The 13,544-nt window shown below is 40.8% G+C and overlaps 1 protein-coding gene across 4 annotated transcripts in view; it reads left to right on the top strand.

The window, feature by feature from the left end:
* The window catches only part of NELL1 (neural EGFL like 1), a 294,281-nt gene that overhangs the window by 10,781 nt on the left and 269,956 nt on the right, over positions 1–13,544 (top strand). For all 4 annotated transcript variants that reach the window (XM_064512849.1, XM_064512850.1, XM_064512852.1 and 1 more), the window contains exon 3: positions 13,312–13,462. In XM_064512849.1, the coding sequence (XP_064368919.1) occupies positions 13,312–13,462 (151 nt within the window). The remainder of the gene's footprint in view (positions 1–13,311; positions 13,463–13,544) is intronic.

A 13,544-nucleotide genomic window follows, 5' to 3' on the forward strand; every position in this document is an offset into this window, starting at 1 on the left:
GATGGGATAGAGGTTCGCCTGTGGTAGAGATGGTACTAGGGCATGACAACAGCAAAAAAGCACTGAAAGTTCAGATTTCGCCATGCTGTAATGCATCTGTGATGTGTGCTAATTTTTAACAGATGTGTTGGGAGGATAAAACCTGGATAATGTGACTTTTATTAGTGACTTTAAACCTTAACTTTGCCATGCTTTGGCTGCTCACCTGTAAAGTTGATGTACTAATACCCTTTCCTCTAGCAACAGTGGTGTGAAAATAACTCATTAATATCTGTAGTAGTCTCAGATACTCTGATAGAATAATTAATTTGGTCATGGTCTGTTTTATCTTCAGAGAAGGATTTGAATATGGTAGATGTAATGTTCAGGATATGCCTTGAACAATAAAAATAACACATCAAGTACTTGTTTGTTAAATGAATATTGGTTGCTCTTTGTTTTTTACTTTGTGCACTAAATGAGGCATGGGCCTTCTGGAAAACGGTGTGCCTGATCCTGTAATTAAGAACGATACTGGAACGTGCATCCCCAGAGGGCTGAGCAGGGTTTGCCTGCGAGACTCCAGCCCTGACGTTTGTCTAACTTCTCATATTTTTATTCTTTTAATATAGCTAAAATATTGATCTGTTTTGTGTTTGTAATTTATCTTTTGTATGGCAATGAAGAAATTAAGCTAATTTTTTTTTTCTTGTTCTGTAAAGCTGATCATTTTCAGAAGGGAGAAATGATCTGTAGTCAGAATACAAGGAGCTAAGAGGGGGGCTGAGTAAGATGAATCATCTCCAAAGGGAGGAAATTAAAGATTGCTTGAGACATAATTACTGAACAGTGCTGTGAGGTTCTGAAGAGAGATGAGCTACTGGTAAGTTTTTTCAGTGCCCAGAAGTAGTTTTTGAACACTCATATGTATATGAGTGTATACTCACATGTGTGTGTATTATATACATATACATGTGTGTGTACATATATATATACACACACACACACACACACACACACACACCCATCCAGCCTTGGATGTTGTTTAGTGTTTGCATTATATTAGAACCCTGTCTAGGAGTAAAATTTATCCAACGTACTGATATGAAGATGCAACTTGTAGATCCTCAAAAATTTCTCTTTCCGTATTCCCTTCTTCTGAAAACAAACAAAGTGTATATATAGTCTAAAATAAGAATGGAAACTTAGCCACACTCGACTACAGGGAACAATTTCTACTTTTGTTTTTTTCCAATCCTGAATGCTGAATGTTGTCATGCTGCCTTCTGTTACTTGACATTTTTTGGGTTTCCCATTATGTCTGTAATGATTAGGAAGGTGTTCTGAGCACACGTTGCCTCTGTCCTTGGCAGTTATTTTTGCTTTCTTGGGAGACAATAATTGCGCTACTTGTCTGTCTTCATTGCCATGGTGGTATGTACAGAGGGGCAGTGGGAGAAGCACTTCAGGATTTCTGTAGTATGCTAAAAGCCTCGGATGCTGCTGGCAACGAAGTCCTGCAATGAGGATAAGCAGGAAGAAAACAAAAGGCCTTTGCCCTTTGGTGGGTGGAGAGCGGATACATAGATTAGTTTCTGATACTGCTAATAGGTGTTGCGTGCTTCCATGCTACATGAGCATCTAGGTCCTTAAAATGGAAGTAGATCAGTTTAGGCAGAAGTAAGAATAACAGACTGAGTTTCTTTTATCTTCATCAGAGCAAAAAAGCAGCAAAAATTTGTCCTTTTCCTGCAAAGGATGTTGACAAACCGATACTCCTGAAGAGTCATATTCTACCACACTTAATCAGGTTTGGTTAACCGCTTGTTTAATAAATGGCTATTCAGCTTCCCAGGGCTGTTCTGTATCATCTAATGATATTCAAGTTTAAGCGAGGTGCAGCCGGCCCCCAAGAGGTGTCCCTGCCCGGGGCTGGGGGGTCCCTCGGTGGCCAAGCACGGCTTGAGGGGACGGCCGGGGCTCAGGGCATCCTGCGTGTCCTGTTGCTCAGTGCCCCGGTGCCGGAGGAGGGCAGGGGCCGGGCGCTGCCGAGCTCACGCCGCTTGAAACACCGGGGCAGGGAAATGTGGTGCTGGAAACTGCCTTCTCCCTGTTGGCAACGAAACCAAATGGCCCGGTAGGGTTGGATTTGACCCCAGTAGGGGTCTCTTAATTTTCAGAACAACTTTTAATGGAAATGTGTTAATATCTGCCTGATGGGAATATTTACGTTTGTCCTACTTACCTCTAACCAGGTGCTATGTCTTTTGCCTAAGAAGAAGTGATATTATTTAAAATTACTGTTGCACACATTTAAAAACATATGGTGGTGTTTAACTATTCTTAAAGATTTTGTATCTCTAAAAGGTACACAATGACAGAGATAATCAGACCTAGTGCAAGAGCCAGGCATGGACCATTTCCTGTGGTGAAAAACCCTGCTGTCATGAACTACCTATCAGGAATAAAAATTAGATGCTACTTGAGGCCTCAACCTACTTCTTCTATGCCAAATTCTAGATTAATCTTGCCACCTGCAGTGAGGGTGTATAAACGACATGAAGGGGACGTTTTTTCCTCTTATTATTCATTTTTGCCACGTAAATGGTGTGAAGTAATCATGTTATACTGTGTTGGTTTATGGCATTATGTCATGTGATTGCCCTGCCTTTTGTGGCCTATTCAGCGAGACAAAAAGCAGTACCTTAGAAATTTTTTTTAGAAAGGACAAAAAAAAGTGTTTTTGGCACCTGCTATCCACTAAAACATTCATCTAAATCAATAGTTATGTAGGTTGGATACCTGCTAAAACAGCAAAGCTGATTCTGTAATTCCAACAACTGAGAGTGCTGCGAATCACTCTTTTGAAGCAGTAAAAACTGTAGCTGAACGTTTGTGTTCTGGCTTCCTAAAAATCACATTACAGTCTTCCCCCCCTTCCTCCCTCCCTGTGTGATAACGTGTTTCTTCTGTGGTTACAGCTGAGTTTTCCATTGGCCTCTTGTGCTATAAATAGAAAAAAATAGCATAGGATCACAGCAGTCACACAGACTATTTTACTGAGTCTGTGCTCCCCTGGCGGGTGCAGGGAACCGCTCCCTTTGAAGCGATGAGTTCTCCTGTTGGCCTTAGTGGGAACAGACACCTCCTCCTGTAGAGGAATTGGTGTTATTAAGGTTAGTTGTGTTGCTTTCTCTCTCTTTTCTTTTTTTTCCCCCCTTCCACGGTAACCTGGAGGGTAGCAAAGATGCTTTGAGGATGCAACAGGTATAAAGCTGGGTGTCAGATGTTAAATAGCCATTGCTTCTGTTGCCAGCCACCATCCACAGATGGCGTGGAGCCCGGCCTCGGGCTCCCGCTCCCCGTGCTGGCACGTAACAACCTGGAAATATTAGAGCTGCTTCTTGGGGCTGGGGAAAATAACCAAGCCACGGTGCGTGGGAGCGGAGCGGGGTGAGCGTGCCTGGGTCACGGTTTTTCTTGGTCTGCGGAGGTCGCTGCAGATGTTCGTGGTGCAGCCTGGAAAATGAGGCCGCACAGCCTGAAAACATGACGCTTGTAGAATAATTTGATCAGTGCTGATGGCTTGGAAGCCTCATGTGCTGTGCTTTATCTCCAGGCTTCCTTTTAGGGGAATCTGGGGGCAAGTGGTGGAAGCAGGAGTTGATTACAATAATCTTCTTAGGAAAATGGGGGAAGTTGTTTAATTAGTTATGATGCCAGAACAAAATCAAGGTTTCTTTGATAGTAGTATTGCCCATATGTTTTTAAAGTCCGTCCTCTATGTGTTAGCCTCTTGTTCTGTGATACTGGCAGTGCTTTTAATGCTTTTTGATGTCTTGTGAGCGCCAGCTTTCGGATGGGATATTCTGCCTTTCTAGCTTTATGCCATCCTAATTGTTTCAAAATGTACTCATTTAAAAAAAAAAGTAAACATTATTGCTGGTGTTATTGCTAATGGCAAGAAATGCAAAAAAGGGGGGACACATGTGGCAGTTCTATTTAAATAAAAGCCTATTTTCAGAAACAAAGGCTTATGGAGCAAAAGGGAGCTTTTAGTACCCCAAGCACGTTCGCTGTTACGGATGAACCCACAGCAATGGATGCTATCAAAGTTGTCATATTTTATTCATGAGTTGTGGTAGGCTTCGATGAAATAAGAAAAGCAATGCTCCAAATCATAATTATGGTGTAAAAAGATAAAACGGTTATTATTGTGACATTTTTGAGAATTCTAAAGTCTCTCAATTCTTATGAAACTTGCAGAGAATGACTAAGTATGTTAGCTGTGTTTATGATTCTTTGGGGTGTGTGTGAACACTTCACAAAAATAGAATTTATATATATTTGGGGAAAATATACAAATATGTGCTTATGTGTGTTCCAAGAAACAAAGACACCTAGAATTTTGAATATAAACATAATTGTAAAGAGGCTGACAGCAGAAATTATACCTCACTAGAAAAGGGCTTTGACAAATGTATTATCCCCCATGCTATTATCATGCAGTTAATAAATAAAACAGACACCCAGGATTTAATTTGTTTTAACAATAATGTGAAAGTGATTTTTCTGAGGTAAAGAAAATATAAGGGAGAATTAATTCACCAAGCACATTTTTTTTAATGCCCACACAAATCACATAGACTAAAGAAAATCCATAAGATTTTGGTAATAAAGGAACTACATGCTTTAAAAGTAATTAAAAAACTGTTTAAAGTGTCAAGTCATGAGAGTTTTGAACCGAGAGAGCACTTCAGCATATGCTTACTTTGAACTTCATGGATAATTTCATTGTCTTTAGTTGGATTACTCGTGTGGTTAAAGGCTTTACTGGACTGGAAATTAAAACCTGTGTGTAGGTGTAGCCAGGTCTGTTGGCTGGCGTAAGTAGCATCAGGCATTGTAATTTCTCTCTGCAAGGGAAGTGACTGAGTCAGAGGTTTCTGTTTGCTGAAACTTCCATCTTAAAGAACTGTTGAAAACTAGTATTTTGATTTACATGTTTAGGAGTGCAGGTTTTCATTGGGAAGGCAAATTCTGCTTTTTGTGTGGCCCTGCTGAAGTTAAAGGCTGGGATTTTCAATGGTGAAAAAAATTTAGACATGCAGCTCCTCTTCAGTGGGATCTAGTACTTACAATTTCTTTGAAAATCCAGTTTGTGGGTTACTTGTGGTGATATCTGTTGTATTCATGTTCAACTTTGGAACCCTAAAGAACTTCAGAATTACTTGATATTACTATTCATTCATTTTTAATACTCTCTTCATTTGTTAAGGACAGCATTTTTTATACCTTTAAGAAAGAAGAGTACTAAATGAGAGTTCAGAATTATTCCAAGTAGTTTAAAAATAGAAACGGAGCAATCTCTGTTAATACTCTGTTGACAAAGTTGAGATTTAAGTGTTTTTCCTAGATTACAAACATATAGTGGGAAGAAATAAATCAAAACTATAAATAGTAGTCATTTGGGGGGGGTGAGTTGTCATTTGATTTGATACCTGATTTTTGGATTTAGATGCTCCTCACCTTCTGGTACCATCTTCATTTAGTCCTAAGTTTCTCTTAAACAAATGTGGCTGAAGAACATGTTTTGTCAAGTTCAGTATATGTTATCATTTTTTTAAAATCACCTCCAATTTTCTGGGGACTGTGACTTTGAGCATATCTGAAAATGTTTTGTAGAAGAGGGAGAAAAAAATTGCTTGGCTGGCTTTGGCATGAAGTCAGAACAGAAATGGTATTTTTGGGTGGCTCATTATTTTGTGTGACATTAACGTTTAACTTTGAAATAGATCCCTGAAATGAACAGTGCTTCTGCAAAGAGGACAGACAGTACATCTGTAATGAGTCAGAAACCTCTGCTCCTTCCCAATGTTGCGTACATTGTCACTGGCTCTGTCGATAGTTCTTCTCATGACTGTTGCTAATGTTGTCCATGCTCTTTTTATCAGTCTTTACACAGTTATGTGCAATTTGGAAAATAATAATAGCAACCTTTAACTTGTATAGTCACAGTGATGTGATACCTTGCCTAAAACAGACAGGTAGTGGGGAAAGACCTTATCATCAGTGACTCCTAAACTAATTAACTAACAAGGCATGTAATTTGATTAACTCACATGATTTAAGAGCAGATGATGTGCTTTTAGTACTAGTGTGACTTCTGGAGCATTTCTACCCGTTAAGGAGTAAGCATTTAATTAAAGGGATCAACCACTTGCGAACAGTCTTGATTTCAGCACTAGTCCCCTGAGGAAACAGCTGCGCCTACTTGAGAAGGCAAGCCCAGTAGCCACTTAAAACCTTAGGAGCAAGGAGAAGTGGCTGCCTGAGTAACAGGTACTGTGTGGAGTGCAACAAGGCAACACCGTTGTTCTCTGCAGGAAACTCGATGCAAAGCTCTGCTTGTTTTGGCGTGCTGAATTGACGTGGTTCAGCTTTGCAATGCTGACAGAGCAACCCAAAGACTTTGCCTCTCTGGCGACTACGTAATTAATATGAGTGTGGGTCATTCTAGCCAGCGCTTAAGTTGGGCCAATTTTCAGCAAGTGAAGAGTCCAGCATTAATCCACTAAATCAGCTAAATTATTGGTTGGGGAGAAACTGTGATTTGATAAGTGGTCTCTATTTGATTTCTTAGCGACTCAAAATCCTGCTGTCCCTGGCATCTGGAGCTTGAGGACTGGGTTTGCAATAGCTTCCTTAGCGCAATGAAATATACATATAATTTCAAATGCTAGGTTAATTTTGTTAGGAGAGACCTAGTCATAAACTAGTACACGGAAGTGTACATCAAAATGACAGCAATATATAAACACTTGTTGCCAGGGTAATTTTGTATCATGCAAAAGGAGAGTTTCCACTGAATTATACTGTTCTTCTACCTTCTCTGATAGAATTGCTTTTGCTGTATAGTCATGAGAACTTACCTTTGTAACATTAGCTGTTCACCCTGGTAATTGCTCCATCCTCTAATTTAATGAAAACCCATTAAACCGAAACAATAATTAAAATGAGACATCATCTCTGTAGGAGGTTTGCATATTAAAATCACCGAGCATTTCACTGCAGACAGATCTTATTCTTGAGAAACAGTGTTTGAAGCAAGATGTAAAAGGTGATTTATAATGAATAATCATAATTTAGAAAGCTATGCTGTTGAACATGATTTTCTACTGTTTATTACTGACTGTGAGTGGAGCTAGCAAGGCAAAAGCAAATAAAGCATTTAAAATGTTTTTTCTTACTGATGAGAATAGCTAGAAGTAGAGGTGTGCTCATGAGGAAAGCATTGTGCCTGCTTCAGGCCTCTCTGGTAGTGTAGTTTGAAAGAAAAGGGATGTTATTTTCCCTCTGTGTTGTGCTGTTGCTGATAGAGGGCGAAGGATGGTGTCTGTCCTCGTTGCATGGTTGCAGGTGGCACTGGGCAACCAGTGAGCCTGGCTTGGGAGCAGCATAGATGCGTGGTGGGCCAGGTTGTGTCTGTGCTGAGGTGGTACCAAGGTGGGCCGTGAAGAGGCCAGTGGTCTCTGCCACGTGGTGGGGGCTGTCTCGAGCCTTTACGGTGACAGCCGAATCAAGCAACCAGAGCGCTTGAGGGGTAGACGTGGCTCTGTGCCTACTCCTGTGACAGAAGCACATGGCGAGGTCTTTTTTTTGTTTGTGGATAAGGAGAAATTTGTATGATTTTCTCCCCACTGCCTACTTAAATATTTATTTATTTATTTATTTATTTATTTATTTATTTATTTATCGGTGTTATTGGGAGATTACTTTATTTTGCCCTCGTTAGGCAGGAAGGACAACTATGTGAAGTGCTGCTCCGCTTGGCAGTGGAATGACTTTTTTCTGGAAAAGATCCCCATGGTTGGTATTAGCATCCTTCTGTAAACTTTTGTGTCTGTTTGTGACTTGTGTGGACCGAGGAGTGTTTTTAGAGGGGTAGGAAGAAGTGGGGATTGGGGACCTCCATCACCAGTAGTATTTTGGGTTTTTTTAAGTGAGTTTTGACCAGTTCTCAGAAAGACCATTTGTGGGACCTGTGTGTAGAAGGGTTTCTGTGCTCTGCATCCCACTTGGACTCAGCAGCTTTGAAGAATCGCATGCCTTCGGTGAGGAGAAGGATTTTGACACTGTCTTGTGTTTCCCTCCTGGACAACTTCTGAAAATGACTGCTCCAAGAGTTGCTTGTTTTAGATCCCACTTTCACTGCTTGCTGTGTTATCCACAGGGATCTGGATTCCATTTTGGAAAGCTGCTGTCCAAAAAATTTGGCGCTGCTTTGCTGTTGTTCTTTAAGAAATTTAAGCCGTTTATTGAATGTTGCCCATACTAAGGTAAAAACCGATATGCTGCAATATTCGATTCTTTGGTTGCTGTCACAGAAATCCACATTCTCTCTCTGTTGTTGTAGGGTTAAATTCTTCTTCTCCCTTGTCCAGAGCTACTGTGCAGAGGTTATCTTGAAAGCACAGTGAAACAAACAGCTTTAAAATGTTTGATGTTTCCAATAAAGCAATATGCTCTGCATTCCCTACCAGCATAGGGAAGTGAAAGTACAAAGTATTTAGGCAGGCTAGTGTTGTGATAAAACATACTTCCTCTTTCAAAAAACACGAGTTCATTTAGAACTAAATTTTACAATTTTTTTTCCTCTACTGGAAGCATTTATTAAAGAATAATGATCTCCCAGATGGATTGGGATTGAGCTCGTAAGATCTGTTGCATACTTTTCACTGCTTAAAATTCCAGCCTGAGTGGTCATGTGATTCCCTCGGTATTGTGGATTATTGCCACTGTCATAAAATTAAGTTGAGAGAGAACTTTGCTTACTTCAACAGATTTTTTTTTCCTTCTCTCAACTCATTTTATCTTCTGCATGGTAATAATTTTCTTACTCTGTTCGTAATGGAGCGGAAGCCAACATTTCCCTTTCTCTGATCTGAGCTACAAGTACCAAAATTCTGAGGACTTAAGTTTTAGCTGTCGTGAGCTGGTGATACGTGGAGAGAGAAGTGGATTGCAGAAGAGTGTGATTTGAGGGCCAAAATGAGATTCGTAAGGACTGATCCTCATTCCAAAATACTGTGCTTCCGTAATTCCGTTTGTCACTCACTGTCTCACAGGGTTAGTCCGTACTGCAGTATGAGAACGTTTCATACGTGCAGGGTAGAGTTTCCCCTGGCTGTGCAGAGGTGTCATTCATCTGGGCCCGTCTTTGCACTGTGCCAGGACTGGTAGAGATTTTTGCCATGTAGCTCATCCCCGCTCTGCATGGCAGTTGCGTTGTCAATTCTAGAGGGGAAAGTTACGGTAATGGACCACATATTTAATCATATCTTTCTCTTTTCAAAGGATATTCTGTGGCTTTTGGCACGGAAAAGTCACTGAAATGCGAGTATCACAGGGTTTAGTATAGAAAAGCAAAATTGATAAACCTCGAATGCATTTCATTCTGGACAGGATCCTGTACGAATATTGAATTTGGTTGTGTTTCTGAGTCTGTGTTTAATAACACAGTGAATAAGAAGTCATTTCTTTTCACCAGATTTAGAGAGGTTTTTCATTTTGGCTCATAGGAACTGCATTTTCCCCAAGTTCCTTGACAGTGCCCCTCGGATTAGGAAATGCTGGTGGTCAGATCTCTCTTTGATTCGAGCTCTCAGCAACTGTAAAGAATTTCATGGAATATACAGGCAAGTGAATTGGGTTGTTCACTGGAGGCCAAGACAACCGCAGAGATTTCAAGCAGGAAAGATTAACAAGTGCTAAATATCCTGAGGAATCTTAGCTGTTCGGCACTTTGTACTGATCACCTTTTCTGTACTTAACCATTTTCCTTATTAGTATATTCTTGGTGTCCTCATGTTTAAAAACAAAAAAAAAAACCCCAAAATGGAATTTGTTGTAGGCTGAAATGGATGCAATTCATTGGGATTCAGCCAAACAAAAACACCAGAGCCGTGCTGAAATGACAATTTGCAACTCATTTTGGAGGTGCTGCAAGCGAGTGTGGTGAGTAATTACAGTTGGTTAGCGCACGCAGTAAGCGGCGGCCGGGCACCTTCGGCACGCTCCCCTTAGCGGGTGCCCTGCTGAGAGGGTTCGCGGCCGTTGTGCTTTCTCATAACTGTGTACGTATGGTTGCTTTATTTTGGAAATGTTCTGGTATGTTTAAAAAAAAAACCCAAACCCAAAACAAAAACAACTAGGCAGCTGGTATTGCAAATTAAGAAAATATAACCACACAGAAGGGCATATGAGAGTCATAGCTATCATTATCTATTTATTTTTATTTATATTTTTTGCTGAAGTTGCATTATTGTTCAAGTGTGGAAGCAGTGTTTTGCTGCAGATGACTGTATAAACCTATATTCTTCTATATTATGTGGGAAATACGGCATTTCATTACCAGCAGACAGTTATTTTTATAGAGAACATAAAAAACATCTCCCCCTCGAGGCACCTGTGGTGAGGGTGTGTGTTTTTTTTTTTTTTTTTAATATTTATTTATTTATTTTTGGAAGTCTGAAGATGAACCTGAAGAGAGACTGCTTCTACTCTGAAAGGATCCAGCTCGTGATTCATTGGCCTGGTATTTTCTCTGGAAGTGGAGCAGAACGGAGGCCAGGCCCGGACCAAGAGTGGTGGCTCCTGGGGCAGAGCTGTGGAAAAAAAGAACAAATATTCCGTAAATGTACCTCCGTCTGCAGTGTGTTCTCTGTGCAGTGAGGGGTTGTTCCCGTGCCCGGTTATCTCAGTCCTTGTTGTGATGAGACCTATTGCACGCAGCTAAGCACTGCGCTTAGTATAGCGCGTCAGTGCGTAAAAGCGGTTACCTGCCTTCCTTTGGAGGGCACGTGCCAGGACGGTGTTGCAAAGCGATGGGTAAATGCGGTTCCTGCTGTAGCAGTTTGGACCCAAGAGGCTAGAATTTGCCAGCTTTCCGTATCTATGATTTATGTTGATTTTAATAGAAAATGACTGTAAGGTGTCGCACGTGGTTTTGACATACTCGTGACTGCGAAGAGGTGGTGGAGTACACCCCGATGCTTTGAAGTGTTTCTTCAAAGTGACTTAAGCGATCAGCGCGTGGATTAGTCTAATGATTCTGACTAAGGAGTCGAGTATTTTTGTGTAAGATTTGGTGGCTGTGTGGGGGGATGTGGCTTTATTTCCAGGTTCCCCTGTAATGCGGAAATGTTGAATTTTGCAAGGGTGGACTGCAATTTTGGCATGTGCGTTCTGCTGACAGCATTTTTGCACAGATGTGAAAGTCTTTTTGAAAACCTTTTAGTAAGTCATATTTTATTTCTGACAACACTGTGACACCTTTAATAATAATAAAAAAAAGTGTAAGATTTTGTAATATGTAAAGACTTTTAACCTTCAAAACAAGGTTAACTATCTTCAACTGTCAACGTTAGGGCATTTTATACCCAAGGCTTACACGTGCCTTGGTACCGGTGGCTTTTCTGTTTTGTTCCCACGTTTGAGTAGAGAGCAAACTGACTCTGTGTTTTAATATGAGGGTGGGCCACACATGAGTTAAACTAGTGTAGTAGAGGATACACTAAAAATTTCTGAGTAATATCTCAGAAAACTTTCTGATACCTGGGATATATAGTTCTACGTCACCACACGCAACTTTTTTAAAGAGAGCTAGGTAGCATTATGGCCAGTAATAACATTTGCTAGGTGAGCTAGGTGAAGGTTATGATTTAGATAACGAAATCTTACTGGTAGAGACAAAACCGGGTCTTCAGTGCTGGATAGTTTCTTCCTCCATCCCCTGCTTCACTGGCAGCAGAGACCATTTCTGTGCTTTGAAGCTTTATCCTCTGCTATGTTAAAAGTGGGATTGGACAGGCAAATAGTTTCATGCTGTAAAGTGGACGTTGTATTTATTTATCAGGTGAATTGGAGCCTCTGGCAAGCACTTTTACGTAATGACTAGTGATTTTGATGTCTAATTTGCAGGACTCTTCTGAGGAGAGCTTTCTAAAGCGCACATGTTATGCGTGCTTATAGTGGAGGCTCATTTGAAGGGCCTTAAGCTGTACAGGAAAAGTTGAGACATGCAATTACAAAACATGCTCCAATATTTTTTCATTGGCCTTTAGTTTCAGTCCATGGAATTCCCTCAGAAGTCCAAATTTCTGCATTTCAGGTTGTTTTTTGAGCTCCACGCTCTTCTTTTTAATCTGCAAAGCCTCATTTAATGATGCAGTGTTTTTCCTGCCGTGAAATTCTGAACGGTAAAGCTTATCGCATCCTAGGTTAGAGCATTCATGCTGGGCCAGATTCTCAGGATTCAGTAGAGTTATAGGGTTTGCTGCTGGCTGAGAATTTGCACTTGCATTTCTGGCTACCAAGCAGCCCTTTCTAAAGACAGTGCGCCGAGTTTCTAATGGGTTTTGACATCTGGGAACCGCGAGTGACCCAGGTCTTGCAAATGTGTGACAAAGGCGCAGCACGAAAGGCATGACGAGGGGTGAAATGCTGTGATTTCTCCCTTTTGCTATTAATTATCTTTCGTAGGGATGATATATTGTGAATAAAAGGATGAGATGAAAATGATGTTAGATGATGGTGCATTTGAGTGTGAGAAGAACAAGTATGAAGAAGCATGGTGCTGCTTGGACATCAGCAGGATTAGTGAGACTGAAATATGTCTGGATCTCCCTGGTCAGACTGTAGTTTAGTAAATATTGTATGAGCTGTCACACTTTGCTTGTTTAAACTGAGAAATCCCAGAAACGGTAATGGATTGCAAGCGTGTCTTGTATTTATTTTCTGGGCAGAAGCAGAGCCATATAGCATTATTAGCAATAATACATCTCTGCCTTACACAGTGCAAAGACAGGTTTCCTCTGACGTATGATGGAGAGATGGTAACTGAGTCAATGGTAAAGCTGAAATTGGAGCTTGGTGAATTGTGTTGGGTGAGGCAGTGCCTGAGATTTCTCCGAATTTAGGAGCCTATTTATCTGACTGCAGCACACCTTATTTACAGCAACTTAATCTGCTCACAGCAGGCACGAATGGCTCAGCATCCCGTCAGAAATTCTGTCAGAAAATCAGTAGCTGACCAATTGTGAACTTGTCAAAGTGACAAGTGGGCACGCTGACAAAGATGGTATTTGGGTTGTTTTTCATTGAACGAATGCGGTGGTGGAGTGTGGTAGATGACTCTCCAAAATGAAAAATATCGATGGGAAAATGAAAACGAAAAGTGTAATCTGAATCTTTCTGACTTAGCATTTTTACTGGACTGTTGTTTCCCTCTTTTTTTTTTTCTTTCTTTTTTTTTTTTAATGAAATTCTTAGATCTAGAAAGAGAAATCCACGCAGCGCCCCATGTGAGTGAGAAGTTAATTCAGCTCTTTCGGAATAAAAGTGAGTTCACGTTTCTGGCCACCCTGCAACAGAAGGCGTCGACTTCTGGAGTTATACTGTCCATCCGGGAGGTAGAGCACAGGTAAGAGGAAATAGTTTCTCTCTTGTAGCAGCAGTAACATACAAGATAGAGAGCACTCTATGGTCCGTTGTGACAATATGTT

Source organism: Dromaius novaehollandiae, chromosome 5, assembly GCF_036370855.1.
Source record: "Dromaius novaehollandiae isolate bDroNov1 chromosome 5, bDroNov1.hap1, whole genome shotgun sequence".
Lineage (NCBI taxonomy): Eukaryota > Metazoa > Chordata > Aves > Casuariiformes > Dromaiidae > Dromaius > Dromaius novaehollandiae.